The 20,886-nt window shown below is 44.8% G+C and overlaps 1 protein-coding gene across 1 annotated transcript in view; it reads right to left on the bottom strand.

The window, feature by feature from the left end:
- LOC140455086 (uncharacterized) overlaps positions 1-20,886 on the bottom strand; it is a 66,976-nt gene that overhangs the window by 21,454 nt on the left and 24,636 nt on the right. The window contains 3 exon segments of the mRNA XM_072549750.1: positions 8,941-9,371; positions 18,533-18,655; positions 19,081-19,197. Of these exon segments, the coding sequence (XP_072405851.1) occupies positions 8,941-9,371; positions 18,533-18,655; positions 19,081-19,197 (671 nt within the window).

The raw sequence follows: 20,886 nt of genomic DNA, 5'->3' as shown, positions 1-20,886 counted from the left end.
AGAGTGTCCTGGAAGGAGCGAGCCCGGGGGAGAAGGTTCTGGAAAGAGGCGGAAATTTCCAGCGGGATCTCTCCCCCCGCCCCCGCCCGGCGGCAGCGGGAAAGGATGGAGGGGGAGGGGGAAGGGGGAGGGGGAGGGGGGTGTGGGATCGAAGCAGCGAGAGAAATACATTTCCTTCAGGTGTTTCCTTTTCCTGGACGCCCTGCTCTTTGAACAATTGAGGCGGTTCCTGATTAATTTTACCGTTTCCTCTTGTCAGCCGACAAAATGTTTGGGGATTTTTTTTTACATTCTGCTTGACTTGGCTCAGCTTCTGTGTAACGCCGGCCGTCGCTCTGGACAGCGAAGTGGCGCTGGGCTGGCAGAGGGATGGCCGTTCGGCCCGTCGCACCCGTGTTGGCCCTCCGAGGGAGCAACGTCAGACACAGGAGCAGCAGCGGTCAGGCCATTCAGCCCATCGAGCCTGCTTCGCCATTCAATCATGGCTGATAAGTTCCTCCCCCACATTGTCCCTGTGCCCCTTGATACTAAACGTGACATTGTGCCTTTTGTTTTATTCTGACCTTTCTGTCAGTTCTGAGGGAGGGTCACTCCATCCCCACAATGTTGACCTGGGCGCACGGTAGCACAGTGTTTAGCACTGCTGCCTGGCAGTGCCAGAGACCTGACTGTGTGTGGAGTTTGCACATTCTCCTTGTGCCAGCGTGGGTTTCCTCCCACAATCCAAAGATGTGCAGGTCAGGTGAATTGGCTATGCTAAATTGTACATCATGTTAGGTGAATGGGTCGGTGTGGACTTGTTGGGTCGAAGGGCCTGTTTGCACACTGTAGGGAATTTAATCTAATCTTGATATTTTTCTCCACAGATACTGCCAGACCCACTGAATCACAGCATCCACAGTTTTTTGTTGGTTTTTGACTTGTCTTTTTGTTTTCATTTAACCAGCTGTGGCCATCACTGGTTGGACCAACATTTCCTGCCTGCCCTTAGTTGCCCTTGAGGTGGTGGTAGTTGCTGGCTTAAACTGCTACAGTCCTTCAGGTGGATGTAAACCCATAATTTTTTTGGTGAGGGAGCTGAGTTTTGATCCAACAACACTAGGAACGATAGTACATTTCCACATCAGGGTAAAAACAATGACTGCGGATGTTGGAAACCAGAGTCTCGCTTAGTGGTGCTGGAAAAGCACAGCAGTTCAGGCAGCATCTGAGGAGTAGTAACATCAGGCTGAGTGACCTGGAGGTGAATGTGTAGGTGGTATATTTGCTGCATTTGTCCTTAGAGATGAAAGTGGTCACATATTTGGAAAGTGTTGTTGGATGAGCCTCAGTGAATTTTTCTGCAGCTTGTAGGTGCAATACACTACTATTGAATGCCAGTGGTGGAGAGTGAATGGAGTCATTGAGCTGTCAAGCATGGACCACTTTGGTCCAAGTGGTCTATGCTGACCAGATATCCTAAATTAATCTAGTCCCATTGCCAGCATTTGGCCCATATTCCTCTAAACCCTTTCTATTCATATGCAGATGCCTTCTAGATGTTATCATTGTACTAGCTTCCTCCACCCCATCTAATAGTGCATCCTGTACATACATCACCTCTGCATGAAAAAGTTGCCCCTTAGATCCCTTTCAAATCTTTCCCTTCTCCCCTTATACCTATGGCCTCTAGTTTTAGACTCCATAAACCTGGGGAAAAGACCATGGCTATTCTTCCTATCTATGTCTCATGATTTTATAAACTTCCATAGGATATTTGTGGATGTGGAAACACTTAAGGAGGATGCTTTGCCCTAGATGTTACCAAACTTTGGGTGTTGTTGGAGCTATGCTCATCCAGCCAAAAGGAGATTTTATCACTCCTGTCACAGACAGTGGATGGGCTGGACAGTCTATGTAGTTTTGGAATTTGACACTGACCTCAGTTTAATGATGCTTCTAAACTGTTATCTATAGACATTGAAAATATCCCTTGCATTTCTACACCTACATTAGTAGATCTCCGAAAAGCAAAAAAGTCCCAATTCCAATTAATGTGAATTTCTAGCAAAAAAGCCTTTCAACTGAAAGATACCCATTATCCCTTTTAAAATGACATTTCTATTAATATTGATACTGTTCCACTTCTGCCTTGAGCTGCAAGTCTTCTCAAAGTTTGTTGTGCAGTTAATCAAATGCTTTCTGAAAAGTCTACAAACATGTCAACAGCACTTTCCTTATTGTCTCTTCTGTTAAGTCTTCAATAAACAGAACACAAAATTTCTCCTTTTAGAAATCCATAGTGGCTCTTTAAAACTAAATCTATCCAGAATATTTGTTTCTAGAATCTTCCCAATGCTAGAGTTAAATTGGTTGATCTCTTAATTGTTGGGGTTTACCTTTACAACTTTTTTTAAAGAACAAAAACATGATGCCTGAAGTCCTCTTGCAGCTCCCAGATTTAAAAAAAAAAGACAGACTTTGGCTAGTGTTTTTGCAATTTCCATTGTCACTTTCTTCAAATCCAGCCTGAACAGAGACATTTGTGCCTATGCTACATGGATAGGTCATTCTGAATAGAACATATACAATGTTATAATCCCAGCTCATGGTAATATTGGACAAGTCAGTTCCCAGAAGGAAGTTTAGGTTGACAAATCAAATATTTAAGTTTTGCAGTTGGTTAATGTATAAATTAGTCACTCAGGCAGATGTTCTTTAAACAAAATAAAGATTTATTATATAATAGATAGAAAGATGACAAAGATCTTTTCACAAACCTCAAATTTCAAATCTTGTTCCTATTCGGTGTTCCTCAATGTCCAGGATTCTCTGGATTTGTTGGTTCCACACTTCACCTTTACAGAAAATGTTGGCCCTACACTTACTTTTCAATGACTTGGATGTGGGTTTTCTTGCAAATCTGACCAGATCCTATCTTATTAAAATCAAGACTCCCACAAATGAGAAACTTATCCATAATTGTCTTAAGTCTTCAATTAGTGTCACTATCCACAAAGCAATCCCAACTGCCACATCTTCCACAAGCATGACTTTGGTCTCTAGCATTAGGTCCAGCATCAGTCCCTCTCATTGAACTTTGTGTTGGCTTAAAAAGCCCATCTGGACATTTTAAATGCTTGCACAATTTGCCCAAGTTAATATTGGGGAAAATTGAAATCCCCTAACATTACTACACTATTAGTTTTAATAATTCTGATTTGTCCATACATCCATCACCCCCTGTTGGGGGGGGGGCTCTATAATATACCCCAGAAAACTGATCACCCCTTTATGTTCTACATTTAGGACCTCCTCTAAAAATCTTAAGGTTTTATCCATGTTTACAGCAGTAATTGACTTCTTGATCAATATTGTGATAATCAATATTTTATCCCCCTCCCTGCACCAGATATCACCTAAAGATTCTGAATATTGACCTACTAGTCCTGTCCCCCTCAAACATGACAGATAGCAAATGATATCACATCCTATGTGTTAAACAACACCCTCAATGTATCTGTCTTCCTGACATTAAAATGCCACTCAGCCTTGTGGTGCACACTTGTGCCTTAATCTGACTGTATTTGCATGGCCGAGGTAAAAACAATGACTGCAGATGCTGGAAACCAAATTCTGGATTAGTGGTGCTGGAAAATCTTACCAAAAATCTTTCTCCTGGGTACCAGTATCATTAATCTTTTAATATGTGCTGTAAGCTACCTACGTCCTACCTAAAGTGATGTACTCAGATTTTGACAGTTCTCCAGTTATTTCCAAACTAGCCACTTATAAAGACTTAGCTTCCTTTCACATCCTTCCTAAAGTGATGCCCAGAACTTGACAGCATGAAGCCAATATTTACAATTGTTATGGACTAGGCCAGACCATTCAAAACATTCTTTAGCAGGTAGCCCAGATCAACTTTGCAATTTGTTTCAGTAATCTGAGGGATTTTTCACTGTATACTTAGTGAGGTTAATTACTAGGTTTTAAAACAAAAATTTATTCACAAAATTACATAATGAAACAAAGAACAGCATAAAGAAACCCTACAGAACTCAGTCTATCCAAACAAGACTTAATTATGCTGTTCTGAACGTACAGAACAGTCCCAGTAAGAAAACCCCCTTAAAAACAGTAAAAATGGAACAAATGCTTGCAGGTTGAGGTTGGAAGGGCAGAAGGAAAGTTTTGCAGCCTGTTTCCACACAGCTGAACTAACTAATTCGGAACTAACTGCTCAGCTACAGAGCTGACTACTCCCCTTTCATTACTTCTAAAACATGGCCTGAAGTCTCATCTGTTTACATTTAAAAAAGGTCTCTCAACATTCTTTCATCTCTGCACCAAATTAGTCACCTGAGCCAGGTGGGTTTTATGACCCCTCAAAAAAAAAACAAGGACATTTTCTCTAGGAAACAAGGAACAGCTTTTAGATAATAAAAAAAAAGACCAGCTTTGTGATACAATACATAAGTAGTTAGATCATAAGAACTAGGAACAGGAGTAGAACATTGTCCCCAAAGATAGTTCTGTCATTGAATGAGATCATAGCTAATCCAACATTCCTCATGTCGGTTTTCCTACCTTTTCCAGTCGGGGAAGGAAGGTGACGAACTGGTGGTATCATTGGATTACAAATCCAGAAATACAGAATAATGTTCTGGGGATCTGGGTTTGAATCCCACCATGGCAGATGGTGGAATTTGAATTCAATAATAAAAAAACAATTGGGAATTGAAGGGTCATCTGGTGGCCATTAAACCATTGTCATTGTCAATTCATTATGTAATTTTGTGAATAAATTTTTGTTTTAAAACCTAGTAATTAACCTCACTAATTTAAGTATACAGTGAAAAATCCCTCAGATTACTGAAACAAATTGCAAAGTTGATCTGGTTCACTAATGTCCTTTACAGAAGGAAATCTGCCATCCTGAACTGGTGTGACGTACATGTGACTCCAGAGCCACAGCAACGTGGTTGACTCTCAACTGCCCTCTGAAATGGCCGAGCAAGCCACTCCATTGTATCAATCACTGGAAAATCACGACAAAGAAGCGAAACTGGTTAGACCATCTGGCATTGACCTTGGAACTGGAAAAGACAATGACAAAAACACAACCAGCCCTGTCAACCATGCAAAGTCCTCCTTACTAACATCTGGGGGCTAGTGCTGAAATTGGGAGAGCTGTCTCAGACTAATCAAGCAACAGCCGGATATTCATTCATCTAGAATCATACCTTACAGATAATGTCCCAGACACCACCATTACCATCCCTGGATGTCTCCAGTCCCATCAGCAGGACAGACCCAGCAGAGATGGTGGCAGTGGTACACAGTCAGGAGTTGCCCTGGGAGTCCTTGACATCAGCTCCAGACGCCATGAAGTCTCACGGCTTCAGGGTAAATATGAGGAAGGAAACCTCTTACTGGTTACCATGTACCATCCTCCTTCGGCTAATGAAGGCTATGTTGAGCTACTCTTGAAAGAAGCACTTGAGTGTGGCAAGGGTGCAATATGTACTCTGGGTGGGGGATTTCAATGTCCACCATCAAGAATGGCTCAGCAGCCTTGTTGACCAAGCTGGTTGGGTCCTAATGGAGATGATTGCTAGACTAGGTATGCTCATAGTGAAGGAACCAACACTAGGGAAGAAAAAACTTGACCTCCTCCTTACTAATCTGCTGACTGCAGAAGCATCTATGACAGTATAGGTAAAAGTGACCACCACACTGTCCTTGTGGAGACTAACTCCCACCTTCATATTAAGAATAACCTCAATCGTGTTGTGTGGCACTATCATCGTGCTAAATGAGACAGACTTCGAAATAATGTGGCAACTGAAAACTGGGCAACCATGAGGTGCTGTGGGCCATCAACAGCAGCAAAACTGTACTTCAGCACAATCTGCAACCTCGGCCTGGCACATCCCCCATTCAATCATCAAGCCAGGGCATCAACCTTGGTTCAATGGAGAGTGCAGGAGGGCACGTCAGGAGCAGCCTTAAGCATACCTAAAAATGAGGTGTCAACCTGACGCAAGTACCGAACAGGACTACTTGCATGCCAAATGGCACAAACACTAAGCGATCGAGTTAAGTGATCCCACAACAAATGGATCAGATCAAAGCTCTGCAATCCTTCCATATCCAGCTGCGAATGGTGGTGGACAATTAAATAACTCATTGGAGGAGGCTCCACAAATATCCCCATCCTCAATGATGGAAGAGCCTAGCACATCAGTGCAAAAGATAATGCTGATGCATTTGTGACAGGCTTCAGTCAGAAATGCCAATTAAATGATCCATCTCAGGCTCCTTCAGTGGTCCCCAGCCTCACAGATACCAGTCTCCAACCAACTCTATTCACTCCAAGTGATATCAAGAAACACTGGAGGCACTGAAATCTGCAAAGGCAATGGGCCCTGATAACATTCCAGCAATTGCACTGAAGATGTATGCTCCAGAATGTGCTACTCCCTAGCCAAGCTCTTCCGGTACGTTAAAACACTGGCAACTATCTGACATTGTGGAAAGTTGCCCAGGTATATCCTGTACACAAAGAGCAGGACAAATTCAACCTGGCCAATTGCTGCCCAGTCTACTCTCCATTATTAGTAAAGCGATGGAAGAGGTCTTCTACTGTACTATCAACCAGCACCTGCTCAGCAGCAACTTCCTCAGTGACACCCAGTTTGGGTTTTGCCAGGATCACTTAGCTCCTGATCTCATTACTGCCTTGGTTCAAACATGGACAAAAAGAAATCTGAATTCCACAGGGGAGATAAGTGTGGCAGTCCTTGACATCAAGGCTGCATTTGACCAAGTATGGCGTAATTGGGTCCTGGCAAAACCAGAATTGATGGCATCAGGGGACAAACAATCTGCTGTTTAGAGTCATAACTGTCACAAAAGAAAATCTTGTGGTTGTGGAGGATCGGTCATCTCAGTTCCAGGACATCTCTGCATGAGTCCATCAGGGTAGTTCCCTAGGCCCAAAAATCTTTAGCTGGTTCATTAGTGACCTTCCCTCTGTCAGAACTGGGAATGTTTGCCAGTGATTGCACAGTGCTCAGCACCATTCGAGACTCCTCAGATACTGACAGTCCATGCTCAAATGCAACAAGACCTGGTCAATATCCAGGCTTGGGCCAACAAGTGGCAAGTAACATTTACATCACAAATTCTAGACAATGACCACCTCTAAGAGACACTCTAACCACCACCCCTTGACATTCAATGGTATTATCACTGAATCCTCCACCATCAACATCCTTTGTATTACCATTGACCATAACCTCAATGGGGCTGACCACATAAACATATTGGCTACAAGAGCAGTTCAGAGACTCAGGATACTGTAGCAAGTAACTCACCTCCTGATACCCCAATGTCCATCCACCATCTACAAGGCACAATTGTGACAGAATATTACCCACTTGCTTGGATGGTTGCAGCTCCAACAGCACAAAAAGCTTGACACCATCCAAGACAAATCAACCCATTGGATTGGCACAATGTTTACAAACATTCAATCCCTCCATTAGCAGTGGGTACTATCTACAAGATGCAGTGCAGAAATTCACCAAAGATCCTTAGCACCTTCCAAACTCACAATCACTTCCATCTAAAGGACAAGGGCAGCAGGTGCTTGGTAACACCACCACCTGCAAGTTCCTCTCCAAGCCAATCACAACTGACTTGGAAATATATTGCCATTACTTCAGTCATCAGGTCAAAATCCTGGAATTCTCTCCCTCCCAGCATCATGGGTCAACCCACAGCAATTGGACTGCAGTGATTCAAGGGTATCTTCTCATAAGCAAATAGGGTTGGGCTATCAGTGCTGGCCAACCAGTGATGCCTCAAGTCCCACAAATGAATACAAGAATACTGATCAAGCTATCTAGTTCAGCCTTAAATATACACAAGATGTCTTACCCCACAGCTGTCACTAAGAGTTTCAAAGGCTCACAACTCAGGAAATTCCTCCTTATCCAGTTCTTAAATTGGTATCCTTTTATTCTGAATGTATGCCCTCTCCCATGAAGGGAAACATTCTATTAGAACTTACTATGTCAAGTTCCCTAACAGTATATATTTCATTGGGGTCACTTCATTCTTCTAAACCCCAGGGAGTAGAGTCTAAACCAATTTGACCTTTTCTCATAGCACAATGTCTCCCATACCAGAGATCATCCTCGTGAGACTTTTTGAACAGCTTTCAATGGATCTTTCCTTAAGGGGACCAAAACTGCTCTCAGTACTCCAGATGTTGTCTCAGCAGCACCTTATAGATTGGCAGCAAGACTTCCCTACTGTTATATTCCAACCCCCTCAGAATAAGAGTCCACATTCAATTAGCATTCCTGATTATCTGCTACACCTGAGCTAGTTATGTGTCATGCAGAATTTCCTTTAAAACCCCATTGTTGCAGATTCTTGTTGTTCTTGTCTATATAAAGATTATTAGATTAGATTCCTTACAGTGTGGAAACAGGCCCTTTGGCCCAACCAATCCACACCGGCCCTCCAAGAGTAACCCACCTCCATTTCTCTCTGACTAATGCTCCTAGCACTATGAGAAGGTGCAAACTCCACACAGACACACCCGAGGCTGGACTCGAACCTGGGACCCTGGTGCACGTTTTTTTCACATTAGACTCAATTTGTCAACTCACTTGACCTATCGTTCTCTCTACGAATTGTATGCATCCTGCTAACAACCTGGCTTTCCATCCATTTTTGCACTGTCTGAACAGATGTTTTGATTTGCAACTTTATAAGACATTCGACCCCGAAAATACTACTTTTCCCATCTGTTAGTTTAAGAATAATTAATTAATCCCAAGAGCCGGGTTCCTTATCATGTTCACTTTATCATCAACCGCAAAGGCAAATATGGGCACTAAGATGGGGAAAGTATCAGGCTTGTCGTCATGTCGTTCAGCTGACGGAATGTTGTGATAATCTGGGTCGACGTCCGAATCGTTTACGGACTGTTATCTTGCTGCGGACTTTCCCCTTGCTGAGCTTCCCTCTCCTCCTGCGGCCCAGCCATTTCCGGGTTGCAGTCTTCTTGCGCCTGCGGCGTTTCCCATTCCCGGCGCCGCAGGTGACTGGCTGCACCACGAGGTGGTTCAACAGCGTGCCCCAGTAGATCTTCAGGTGTCGCAGGCGGGAGAACTTGGTAGCGGGGCGGCTGGAATGACACACTAATCTGGCACAATGGGAGCGCCGGTGCTGAGCTGCCTTAAAGCTGTTGTGGCGGCTCGGCCAGAACCTATGGATGGCAGTCGCGGCCTTGATAATAGACCTGACAGTCTTCGGAGGCCGGTTCGACGGCATGATTGGCCGGTTCCGTCGCGGGCTCCTTCCCGGCTGGTCTGATGATTGGTTTACGACTGGTCCGCCCCTTCCTCGTTATTAGGCTCGTAGCTCACTCTTTGTGACGTTGTGTACATCTCCGTGGAAACCATTGGCAGGACCGTGGCCCAACCGACACGCTGATTGGTCAGCCTCCGCCCATGGCCGGAACCAGCAACTCTCTCCGCTGATTGGCTGTGCGCAGCACGACTACGATCTCGACGCCAGTAATTTGTGATTGGCTTCGACTAAACCTGATCGATGCTGTGATTGGTGGAGTGGTCAGCCCACTGCGGGTTGGCTGCGGTTCTCCCCAATTGGCTCCTACTGAGATCTGTCCTCTATGTCACTCCGTGACCGCTTCTCTAATTGGCCGCTGGTGACGTGGGCGTTTCAATAGGCGGAGACTAGGTCCAAGATGACGTTGATGGAGAGTTTGTAACAGTTCGTTCTGGACCTATCCTGTCCTCCCTATGAGGCGATTCTCACCAACCCCGTGGAGCTGCAATGCGAACATTCCTTCTGTAGGTCCATGTCCGTTGCAGTTCCTGATCAGGGCCTTGAGTAATTTCGTAATGTGACCGAGGATGGTGGGGAGGGACATTGGTCTTGAAAAGGAAGGACTTTAGGCTTGGATGGGCATTATTCAACTGGACAGTGTAATTAACTGGAATAGAGAAGGCCATAGAGCTCAGTGTGATGATCCTCTCCCCTGGGAGAGAAGCGGATCCACTGGGCTGAGAGAGAGGGAAGATCACTGGGATGAGAGAGGGGAGAACTCATTGGTTGAAAGGGGGGGAGGAATGAGGAGGCTTGGGGGCGCAACTGTTATTCTGTTGGAATCTGCATGGGAAGCTGACAATAAGGTGGTGGGAGAGGAGGGATGCTGTCACTGGGCTGAGAGTCATGCAGGAGCTGAGTTGGGAGAAGTAGGGTACTGTCAGTAAGCTGGGAGCGGATGGGGGCAGCTGACTCTAGGATTGGAGCTGACAGAGCTGGTTGGAAATAGTGTGGGAGCTGTGGGAGAAGGGGTACTGCTGTCACTGTGCTGGTGAGTGAAAGGAGGTTGCTGTCACTGGATTGTGAGTAATGCTGGAGCTGTCATTAGGCTAAGAGAAGCAAAGTGCTAACACTAAGCTGGGAGCAACTGTCACTAGTCTGGGAGACGGGTGTGCCATCACTTGGCTGGTGGAGGGACTGTTATTGGACTGGGCTAGATGGATGTTAATGGGCTTGAGTGGGGGACAAATTTGTCATGGCTTGGGTTTGGTATCGGGGGCTAGAGAGGAATATGAAACTAAGTTTGGATTTAGTCCTGGATTAGCAATGCAGAGGTACTGAGTTCAAATTTTACTTTGAGAAATTGAGATAAGCAATGGATTGTATGTACTATGGGCTTATGCCAGAAATTAACCACAGTTTCTGACAGGCTATTGCAAAGTAGAACAATCTCTGTACATTCCAAAGCTCAGATTGAACTGTTGTAATGTGGGAAATGTGCCTGCCAAGTTGCATGCAGGAAACTCCCATGGACACCTGGGAGAATCCCTATACTCCCCTTCAAAACTGTGGGATCTTGTGTCTAGCTGGATGATCATGCAGGGTTGCTGCAGTTTAGTCTATTAACCAAAGACCTCACAGTTGCAGTACTCACACTTTGGAAGCTTTACATTTTATTTTGTTAAAAATAAGCTCGGACTGATGTTGCTCATTCATTATGGAAGTAGTTAAAAAAAATCACACAATACCAGGTTATAGTCCAACAGGTTTATCTGAAAGTACTAGCTTTTGGAGTGCCTCTCCTGACCTGACTCAAAAGCTAGTACTTCCAAATAACCTTGTTGGACTATAACCTGGTGTTATGTGTTTTTTAACTTTGTCCACCCCAGTCCAACACCAGCACCTCCACATCATTGTAGAAATATTCACTGGAAAAATTATATTAAAGTTTTTGAATTGGAGAGCAGGCATTTTCTAAAAAAAAAACTAGTAAGTGCTGTTTTTTGTTACTGACTGACTTTGTTTCTAAGTTTCAAGGTTGTTCATGAGCCAGAAATTGAGTAATGTTCATGTGTGTCGCAAATCAAAATTGAGCAATTTGTTAATCAGTTCGATTTCCCTTTTGTAACGAGACTACATCAAAGTTATAGGACGCACAAAGCTACTTTGCTAGTGAGTATAAATGAAGATATTTGAATTTTTAATGGTGAGTAAGGCTGCATTCACAGTCAGCTATAATGAAAATCATCCTAAGAGGTTTTTTTAAAAAAGCTTGTATTACTTAAACAGCAGGATGTGGTTTATGTGTAGCTTCTGACAACTGGCTCATGAAAACTCAGCAATGCTGTTAACTAATTATCTTTATATTTCATGTTAATCCAGCAGGAATTGAGTGCCAGGAAATTTGGAATGGATGTTTCTGTTTGTGGTTTTGTCTTTTTTATGAAGATCAACCACAGCTCAATTGTTAGCACTCTGGTGTTTGAGTGTGATTTCGGGTTTCAGTCAAAAGACATAAACAGAAAAGTCTAGGCTGATGCCATGCAGCCATCATTCCTGTTGAAGGGCTTTTGCTAGAAATGTTGATCTTTCTGCTTCTCGGATGCTGCCGAGCTTGCTGTGCTTTTCCAGCACCGCACTCTTAACTCTGATGCTGGGCAGCGCTGAAGGTTTGGAGTGTGGTTTTTGCAGTTACATTTTAAACTAAGTCTGAGTCTGCCATCTTGTGGATGCAATGGAAGTTCCCCTGAGTCTGACCAATGTATGTTATTCAATAAAACATGTTAAAAATGCACTAATTGCTGTTTGAGAGTTTGTTCTGCAAAAACTGGCTGCTGCATTTCCTATATTACAGCAGGGACTGATCTTCAAATAGTACTCCGTTCGTAACATAGACTCTGGCATATACTGTGATAGTGACAGATGTTATAAAATGCAGGTTTACCTCTTTAAAATTCCTTGGAGAAAGTGAGGACTGCAGATGCTGGAGGTCAGAGTCGAAGAGTGCGGTGCTGGAAAAGTACAGCCGGTCTGCCACCATCCAAGGTGCAGAAGAATCCTGATTCCTCATGAATAGCTTATGCTTGAAACCTCGACTCTCCGGCTCCTCGATGCTGCCGAACTGACTGTGCTTTCCCAGCACCACTTGTTAAAACTCCTGTAGATTTCTCAGGCATGTTTGTATTTCCACTTATGGATAAGCATGACGATGAGAACGTAACTTACATAGTTGTAAGTCTGGGTTCCATAGTGGCATCCTCTTTAAGGTTGTTGGCTGAGAACCAATCCAGAGTCGGTATAATGCTGAGGGAGTGTTGTTCTGCTGGAGGTCAGGAGTGTGATGGAATGTTCCCCACATGCCAAATTAGTGCACTCTATAACATCCAGTTGCTTGATCAGTGCCATATCCACCAATATTCACCCTTTCCACCACTGACACTTACCGTAAACAGTGGTCATCATGTTTCATATCAATGTTTATAAAATGCACTGCAAGGCTCCTTTGATAGTACTTTTCAAACCTATGACCCCTACCACCCATAAGAACAGGGGCAGTAAAGTTAAAGTTGCCATATTCTTATCAAACCATAGGGCTGCTCTGTCATTAGAGTGAGAGAGATTTAACCTGAGGGTCACCATGCCTCAGTCGAGGGGCAAGATTGAGAAGAAGAGTCCTTTGAGATCACCTCAACCCGTGCTGGACATGAACTTACACTGTTGGCATCACAATGCATTGTCAACAAACATCTAACTCACTGAGCTTACAGACCCTGGACCCCAAAAGACCATGGACACATGGGAACATCGCCACCTTGGAGTCATACATCTGTAATCGCCTTAACTGCCATGGGAATAAAATCCTGAAACATCCCTCCCAACAGCATTGCTCGTATCCCTACACCTTTGCTACCTTTGCGAATACCCTTGCTAACTTTTGTAGGTGCGCCATAGAGAGCATTCTGTCTGGATGTATCACTCCCTGGTATGGCAACTGTACCATTCAAGATCAGAGATGGTTACAGAGAGTGGTGAACTCAGCCTGGGCAATCACAAAGGCCAACCTCCCATCTGTAGAATCCATCTACCAGGCCCGCTGTCAAGGAAAGGCCGCCAGCATTCTCAAAGATCCATCCCACCCTGGCAATGTTTTTCTACAACCTCTACCATCAGGGAGAAGGTACAGAAGCCTGAACACACTCACCAGCTGGTTTCGAAACAGTTTCTACCCTACTGTTGTTAGAATACTGAATGGACTCACAAACTCTTAACATTTGCCTGTACCTGTGTTTTTGTTTTTGCTTTTGCTGCTATTTACCTATTATTTACTACCTATGCTACTTAATTCTGTGATCTCCCTGTGTTGCTTGCAAGACAAAGCTTTTCACTGTGCCTCAGTACATATGACACTAAATTCAGTTCAATTCAATTCAACCCCATTACTGTGATGGTTCACGAAAGTAGCCCATCATCATTGACATAAGTAGAACTTAAATCCTGAAAACCTTTAATGATGAATGGTGCCACCTGGGTTGATGTGAACATCTCATATTTCCTGGTGTCTTGAGTTAATCTTTATCCCACAAAAACTAATTTCACTGAAATTTTCATTGTTGTTTGTAGAAACATGTTGTGTACATACTGGAGTTACATGTCCAACATTTCAAGTTGTGAAAGATGCTATATAACTGCACCTCTGTCCTTTCATAAAGCTCCTTGGATGTACTTAAGTCCCTAAAGGTTGTCTGAAAGATTGCCCTCATCTAAACAAATAATAGGTGCGAAGGCAAATGGTGAGGATGTCGCAGAGTATGTAGAGGAATGAAGACAGGTTAAGGGAGGGGCCACAAACTTGGCAGATTGAATATAATGTGGGGAAAATGTGAGGTTATGCACTTTGGCAGGAGGAATAGAGGCGCTGAATATTGTCTACATGGAGAAAGATTGCAGAAACCTACATAACAGAGAGATTCGGGAGTCTCGCCCATGAGTCACAAAAAGCTCATTTCAGCAGTTAATCGGGAGACAAATGGAATGCTGGCCTTTATTTCATTGAGGATGATGTACAAGAGTGGGGAGGTTTTGGTAAAACTATGTAAGGCACTAGTTAGACCACAGCTGGAACACTGTGAACAGTTTTGGGTCCCCTATCTAAGGAAAGATAGTCTGGTGTTGGAGACAGTCCAGAGAAGGTGCGCTCGGGCTGATCCCAGGAGTTGAGGAACTGCCTTATCTGGAGTAGGTTTCACCCGTATTCATTCAAATATAGAAGAATGAATGATGACCTCATTGAAATGTAGAAAATTCTTAGGGGCGATGCGGAAAGGTTTCCCTTTGTGGGAAAGTTCAGGACCAGAAAGCAGAATTCAGAGTGAAGGTTCACACATTTCAGACAGACAGGAGGAGGAATTTCTTCTGTTTGAGAGTGACAACAGATTTTTCATCTGTAAGGGAAACAAAGGGGATGGAGAAAAGGCAGGGAAGTGGAGTTAAGGACCATCAGATAAGCCATGACCTAACTGAAGGACGGAGCAGACCCAACAGGCTGATTGGCCTCCTCGGTTTTATAGTACCCAGCGAAATAATCTCTAATCTTTCTTCACAGGGATTGTATTACGAAACACCGGGAGCAGCAGGGCCAGTTGATTTGCGCAGTTTGCTCTGAGATCTCAGTGTCGAGTACTTTGAAGAGTAACCACAGGCTCTCAAATGTCGTGGCGACCATCTGCAAGGAGCACACCCGGCTGGAGACCTTCCCCAGCCACCACACCAGCCCCGAGCACTGGATGAAACTGGAACGCTTTTGCGTGACCGACAGCGAAGTTATCTGCCTGGACTGCTGGGCCTTCCGGAAACACTTCCAACACGAGGTTCTCAATGTGCAGGAGGCTGCGGAGGAATTCAAGGTACCACGTGTGACACTACCCACCTTTCAGTGCACACCAGGCTCTTCGTGACACTAATATCACCAGAACATGCCCTTCCCCAGACACACAAGTATCCTGCGTCACATTGGGTTTGCATTTGTTGCACACCAGCAGGCACCTGCCCATCTCTGTTTCAAGTCTCAACCTGGCACCGCTGGAGGTCACACTCAAAATCAGGAGTTTGAGACTTGCCCGTGCAATTGACCAGACCTAAGCTGATGTTCCAGTTCCTCTTCAAATGGCTCCATCTCCAGAAAGACTGTGTAGTGGTCAGTGCTCCCAATACTGCCATAGACAGATCCATCTGCAGCTGGCAGATTGGTGAGGATGAGGTCGAGTATGTTTTTCCCTCCTGTTGATCACAATTTGCCACAGACTCTCAGTTTAGCGACATTATCCTTTAGGACTTGGCCAACCTAGTCAGTAGTTTTATTGTTGAACCATTCTTGGTGATGGACCTTGGCATGTGTGTGACCCCACCTGCAACCAAGTATGTTCTGTGTCCTTGCCACATTCATTGCATCCTCTAAGTGGTGGTAAACACAAAGTGGCAATCCCTCATCTGGGAGAGCTGGTGAGGTGTAATCCTGAGGAAGTTTCCTTGCTCACATGTGACCTGGCATTTCATGGCATCTGGAGTCAGCGGTGAAATCTCTGAGGATGACAGTTTCTTGACTGTTTCGGACTAGACATACTTATTTCTGAATTTAAAAATTCTGTTCTGTGACCATAAAAATCACGTTCTAAGTTCCTGTTGCATCTTCTCTTTCAGAGCCTTAGTATGCTGTGATTTGATTTTTTTTTCCCTTAGGCACAACTTCAGAAGTCTGTGATCAAACTGCAAACCTTGATTGAAAAGTGCAATGCGGCGAAAAGGAAACTTGAAGGTCTGCTGGAGGACACCTTTTTCTACCTTGCGATCTGACACTGCTTAGTTATGTTGAAGTCTTAAACTCTGTTTCTGTATGTGATGATTCAGAATGGCTGGATTATATAGTACAGGAGAACCAGTGTACCTGTACTGGCCCTTTTCCCCATACCTTGAATATATTTCCCACCATTAAATATTTGTGAGGCCTCTTTTGGTCATGGCTGACCAAGGGTCACATCCTCGTTGTTCTAGCTTTCTGCTTCCCTGAAGCAATGTCGCTTGTGACTGAAAAAAACTCATACTGGGGTGACAGTCCCAGTCACACAGGTCACATCTATATGTGGTTGTTGATCTGTTAGAGCTGCTGCCCTCCTTCCTTGGTGACCGTTTGTCTGCTGTAGTGCTCATCAGCTTGTTTTCTCCTGTTTTGAGGTGTTGGTTCAGGGTGCTTCTCCATCTCGTGCGGTCAGCTGCAAGCCTTTCCCAGGATCCTGTAATGATATCAAGCACCTTCAAGTCCCTCGTGCAGACGTCCTTACAGCACAGAAATAGACCCTTCGGTCCAACCCGTCCATGCCGACCAGATATCCCAACCCAATCTCGTCCCACCTGCCAGCACCTGGCCCATATCCCTCCAAACCCTTCCTATTCATATACCCATCAAAATGCCTCTTAAATGTTGCAATTGTACCAGCCTCCACCACATCCTCTGGCAGCTCATTCCATACACATACCACCCTCTGGGTGAAAAAGTAGCCCCGTAGGTCTCTTTTATGTCTTTCCCCTCTCACCCTAAGCCTCTAGTTCTGGACTCCCTAACCCCAGGGAGAAGTCTTTGCCTATTTACCCTATCCTTGCCCCTCATAATTTTGTAAACCTCTATAAGATCACCCCTTAGCCTCCAACTCTCCAGGGAAAACAGCCCCAGCCTGTTCAGCCTCTCCCTATAGCTCAAATCCTCCAAACCTGGCAACATCCTTGTAAATCTTTTCTGAACCCTTTCAGGTTTCACAACATCTTTCGGATAGGAAGGAGACCAGAATTGCATCCAATATTCCAACAGTGGCCCGAACCAAAGTCCTGTACAGTCGCAACATGACCTCCCAACTCTTGTACTCAATACTCTGACCAGTAAAGGAAAGCATACCAAACGCCTTCTTCACTATCCTATCTACATATGACTCCACTTTCAAGGAGCTATGAACCTGCACTCCAAGGTCTCTTTGATTAGCAAAACTTCCTAGGGAGTCTAGAACTAGAGGGCATAGGTTTAGGGTGAGAGGGGAAAGATATAAAACAGACCTACGGGTCAACTTTTTAACACAGAGGGTGGTACTGGTATGGAGTGAGCTGCCAGAAGAAGTGGTGGAGGCTGGTACAATTGCAACATTTAAGAGGCATTTGGATGGGTATATGAATAGGAAGGGTTTGGAGGGATATGGGGCGGGTGCTGGCAGGTGGGACTAGATTGGGTTGGGATATCTGGTCGGAGTGGACGGGTTGGACCAAAGGGTCTGTTTCCATGATGTACATCTCTGTGACTCTGTATGGCCTTGTGGTTGATTAAATTAAAAGTCAGACAAGTGGCTTTTAAAATTGCTAAAGAGGTTCTGGGATTTGAAGATGATTCTCAGATTTGCCAAGGAAGTTTGGAAGGAAAGAAAATACTTTTATAATTAGCAAAGAAGTTAGATTTGGGTTTAACCCAGGATGAAAGTAAAACTGAAATTGTCAGGGAATTACTCAAACACTAGGTGTGTCAGAGAAACAGACAAGTACACTAGAGGTAGAAAAACTTAAATTACAATTGAGGAAAATGGAGTTAGAAGATAAAGGGAGAGAGAGGAAAAAGAGAGGGAAAGAGAAAGCGAACAAGGGAGAGAGAAGAAAACGAGAGAAAAGGTGCTTCGCTGAGCAAAGAGAGAGAGAAAGGAAGGGGAGAGAGGAAGAGAGAGCGATTTGAACTTGAGAAGTTGCGACTTAGTCAGCAAAGTCAAGTTGACAGGATGGAGATTAAAAGAGCCGGTAGTGATATATATATAAATATGTCAAGACTCTGCCACATTTTGATGACAAAGGTGTTGAAGCTTTCTTTATTTCATTTGAAAAATTGGCTTGGCAGATAGAGTGGTCCGAGGATTTATGGGTAATGCTAGTTTAGTCTAAGTTGGTAGGCAGAGCTAGTGAGGTATTTGTCGCATTGCCGGCCACTCAAATGTTTACAGATTACTGCATGGGATAAATCTTTTTCTGTGTTGCTGGTTTTAAATTTAGCAGGAGGGTTTACCCCATGCCGTAACAATCAGTGACTGGACTTCCTGCTGGGTGTGTGTAGCGACTGCAGCATCATCGGTAAACTAATGTCCCTGATGAGTGCCGCACGTACTGCTGCTGTGGATGTTGAAGGAGTCAGAAGGCTGCCGTTGAACTGCAGTGTCCCCTTCATGTTCCTGTGGAAGGATTCCATCATGCTCAACAGTTTCAGGGGGCAGCCGATCCTCAGGAGAACCTTGGAAAAACCAGGTCAAACGCCTTGGTGAGGTCAATGAAAGTGACATTCAGGGGCATTTTCTGTTCTCTGCACCTCTCCTGCATTTGGTGAAGGGAGAAGATCATGTCTACTGTTGACCTTTTAGCTCGGAAGCCGCACTGTGACTCTGAGAGCACATGTTTTGCCAGTTTCTGCAGGCGAGACAAAATGACCCGAGCAAAGGCTTTGCCGACAGTGTCGAGGAGAGAGATGCCTCTGTAGTTGTTACAGTAACGTCTCTCACCCTGTTCTTGTCAATGGCAATGATCTTAGCATTTCTCATGGCCTGCGGTACAGCCCCTCTTGACAGCCCTGACAGAGGACTTCATGCAATGGGACTAATAAGCTAGTCTTGCAACACTCGATCAGATCAGGAGGAATCCCATCGCAACCTGGGCCCTTACCTGAGGCCAGGCTTTCAATGGCCTTGCTGAGCTCTTCTACTGATGGCTCTGCGTCTAGCTTCTCCATGGTTGGCAAACACATGATGGCATCAAGTGCTGAAGCAGACGCGGTATACTCTTTGGGATAGAGATCAGAGTAGTGTTCAACCTACCTCTCCATATGCTGGCCTTTTCTTGTGGTTACTTCCTCAGTAGAGGATTTGAAGGGGGCTTTTTGATCTGAACTGGTCCTGGTGCCACCTTAATGCTTTTGTACATTCCCCTAATGTTCCCCATTGTAACAGCCATCTGAATTTCCTCACTTAGCAGTGTCTGGTACTCATTAGCACAACGCCTGGCAGTCTGCTGAACCTTGCACCTGGCAGCCCTGAGAATCTGCAGAGTCCCCCCCCCCCGCCACCGGCTGACCCCTTGTACTCAGCTAGGGCAACACGCTTGGCTTCAACGACAGTGGTCATCTCAGTAACCTTAGCGTTAAACCTGTCATGTCTCTTGCAGGTCTTCTTCCCAAAGATAGCCAGGGATGTGCGTTGCCTGGTATCCTGCAAGGTTTCCCACTTCTCTCACGAGTCACTGGGAGCCTTGGCATCTCCCATGGGTGATCCTGCACCACCCCCCCCCTGCCCCTACACTCCAACACCCCCTAACCACTGCAATGTGACCGTCTGCTCCCATCCCAGTACAGCCTCCTGCCCTGGTAGAACCTCCTGACCTGAATTACATACTTAGCCCCCTATAAAGACAGTCTGTTGAAACTATCAGAGCTGAAAAATGTGTTGCTGGAAAAGTGTAGCAGGTCAGGCAGCATCCAAGGAGCAGGAGAATCAACGTTTCGGGTGTAAGCCCTCCTGAAGAAGGGCTTATGCCCAAAACGTTGATTCTCCTGCTCCTTGGATGCTGCCTGACCTGCTGCGCTTTTCCAGCAACACATTTTTCAGCTCTGATCTCCAGCATCTGCAGTCCTCACTTTCTCCTTGTTGAAACTATCATCGCAATTATTTCAGGCAGACTGATCCTGATTCCTACCTCAGGTCGTCTATGGTTGTCACAGCTTAAATCTGTGCTGTCTGGTTATGGAACTTTCAATTAGTGAAAACAATATTGACTTGACTCACTTAGCCACAGAGCTGTACAGCACAGAAACAGACCCTTCGATCCAACTCATCCATGCTGCCTAGGTATCCTGAATTAATCTAGTCTCATCTGCCTGCATTTGACCCTCTTAAACCCTTCCTATTCATGTACCCATCCAGATACCTTTTAAATGTTGTAATTGTACTTACTTTGGAAACTCATTCCATACACGCACCACCCTCTGTGTGAAATCTTTCCCCTTTCATCTAAAACTGCTGTCCTGTAGTTTTGGATTCTCCAACCCTGGGGAAAAAAGCCTTGACTATTCACCTATCCATTCCCCTCATGATTTTATGAACTTTGATAAGGTCACCCCTCTGTCTCGGATGCCCCCAGGGAAAACAGCCCCAGCCTGCTCAGCATCTCCCTATAGCTCTCATTCTCCAACTGTGGGAACATCCTTGGAGATCTTCTCTGATACCTTTCCATTTTCATAGGATCCATCCTAAGGTCGAACCAATGTCCTGTACAGATGCCTTTTAAACTTGTAATTGTACCAGCCCCCACCACTTCCTCTGGCAGCTCATTCCATACACGTACCACCCTCTGTGTGAAAAAAAATTGCCCCTTAGCACCCTTTTCTATCTTTCCCCACATCATAAATCTACGCCCTCTAGTTTTGAACTCCCCTTCCCTGGAAAAAAGACCTTTGCTATTTACCCTATCTACATT

Source organism: Chiloscyllium punctatum, chromosome 30 (genome assembly GCF_047496795.1).
Source record: "Chiloscyllium punctatum isolate Juve2018m chromosome 30, sChiPun1.3, whole genome shotgun sequence".
NCBI classification, from domain to species: Eukaryota; Metazoa; Chordata; class Chondrichthyes; order Orectolobiformes; family Hemiscylliidae; genus Chiloscyllium; species Chiloscyllium punctatum.
This window is presented reverse-complemented; position numbering and strand designations above follow the sequence as displayed.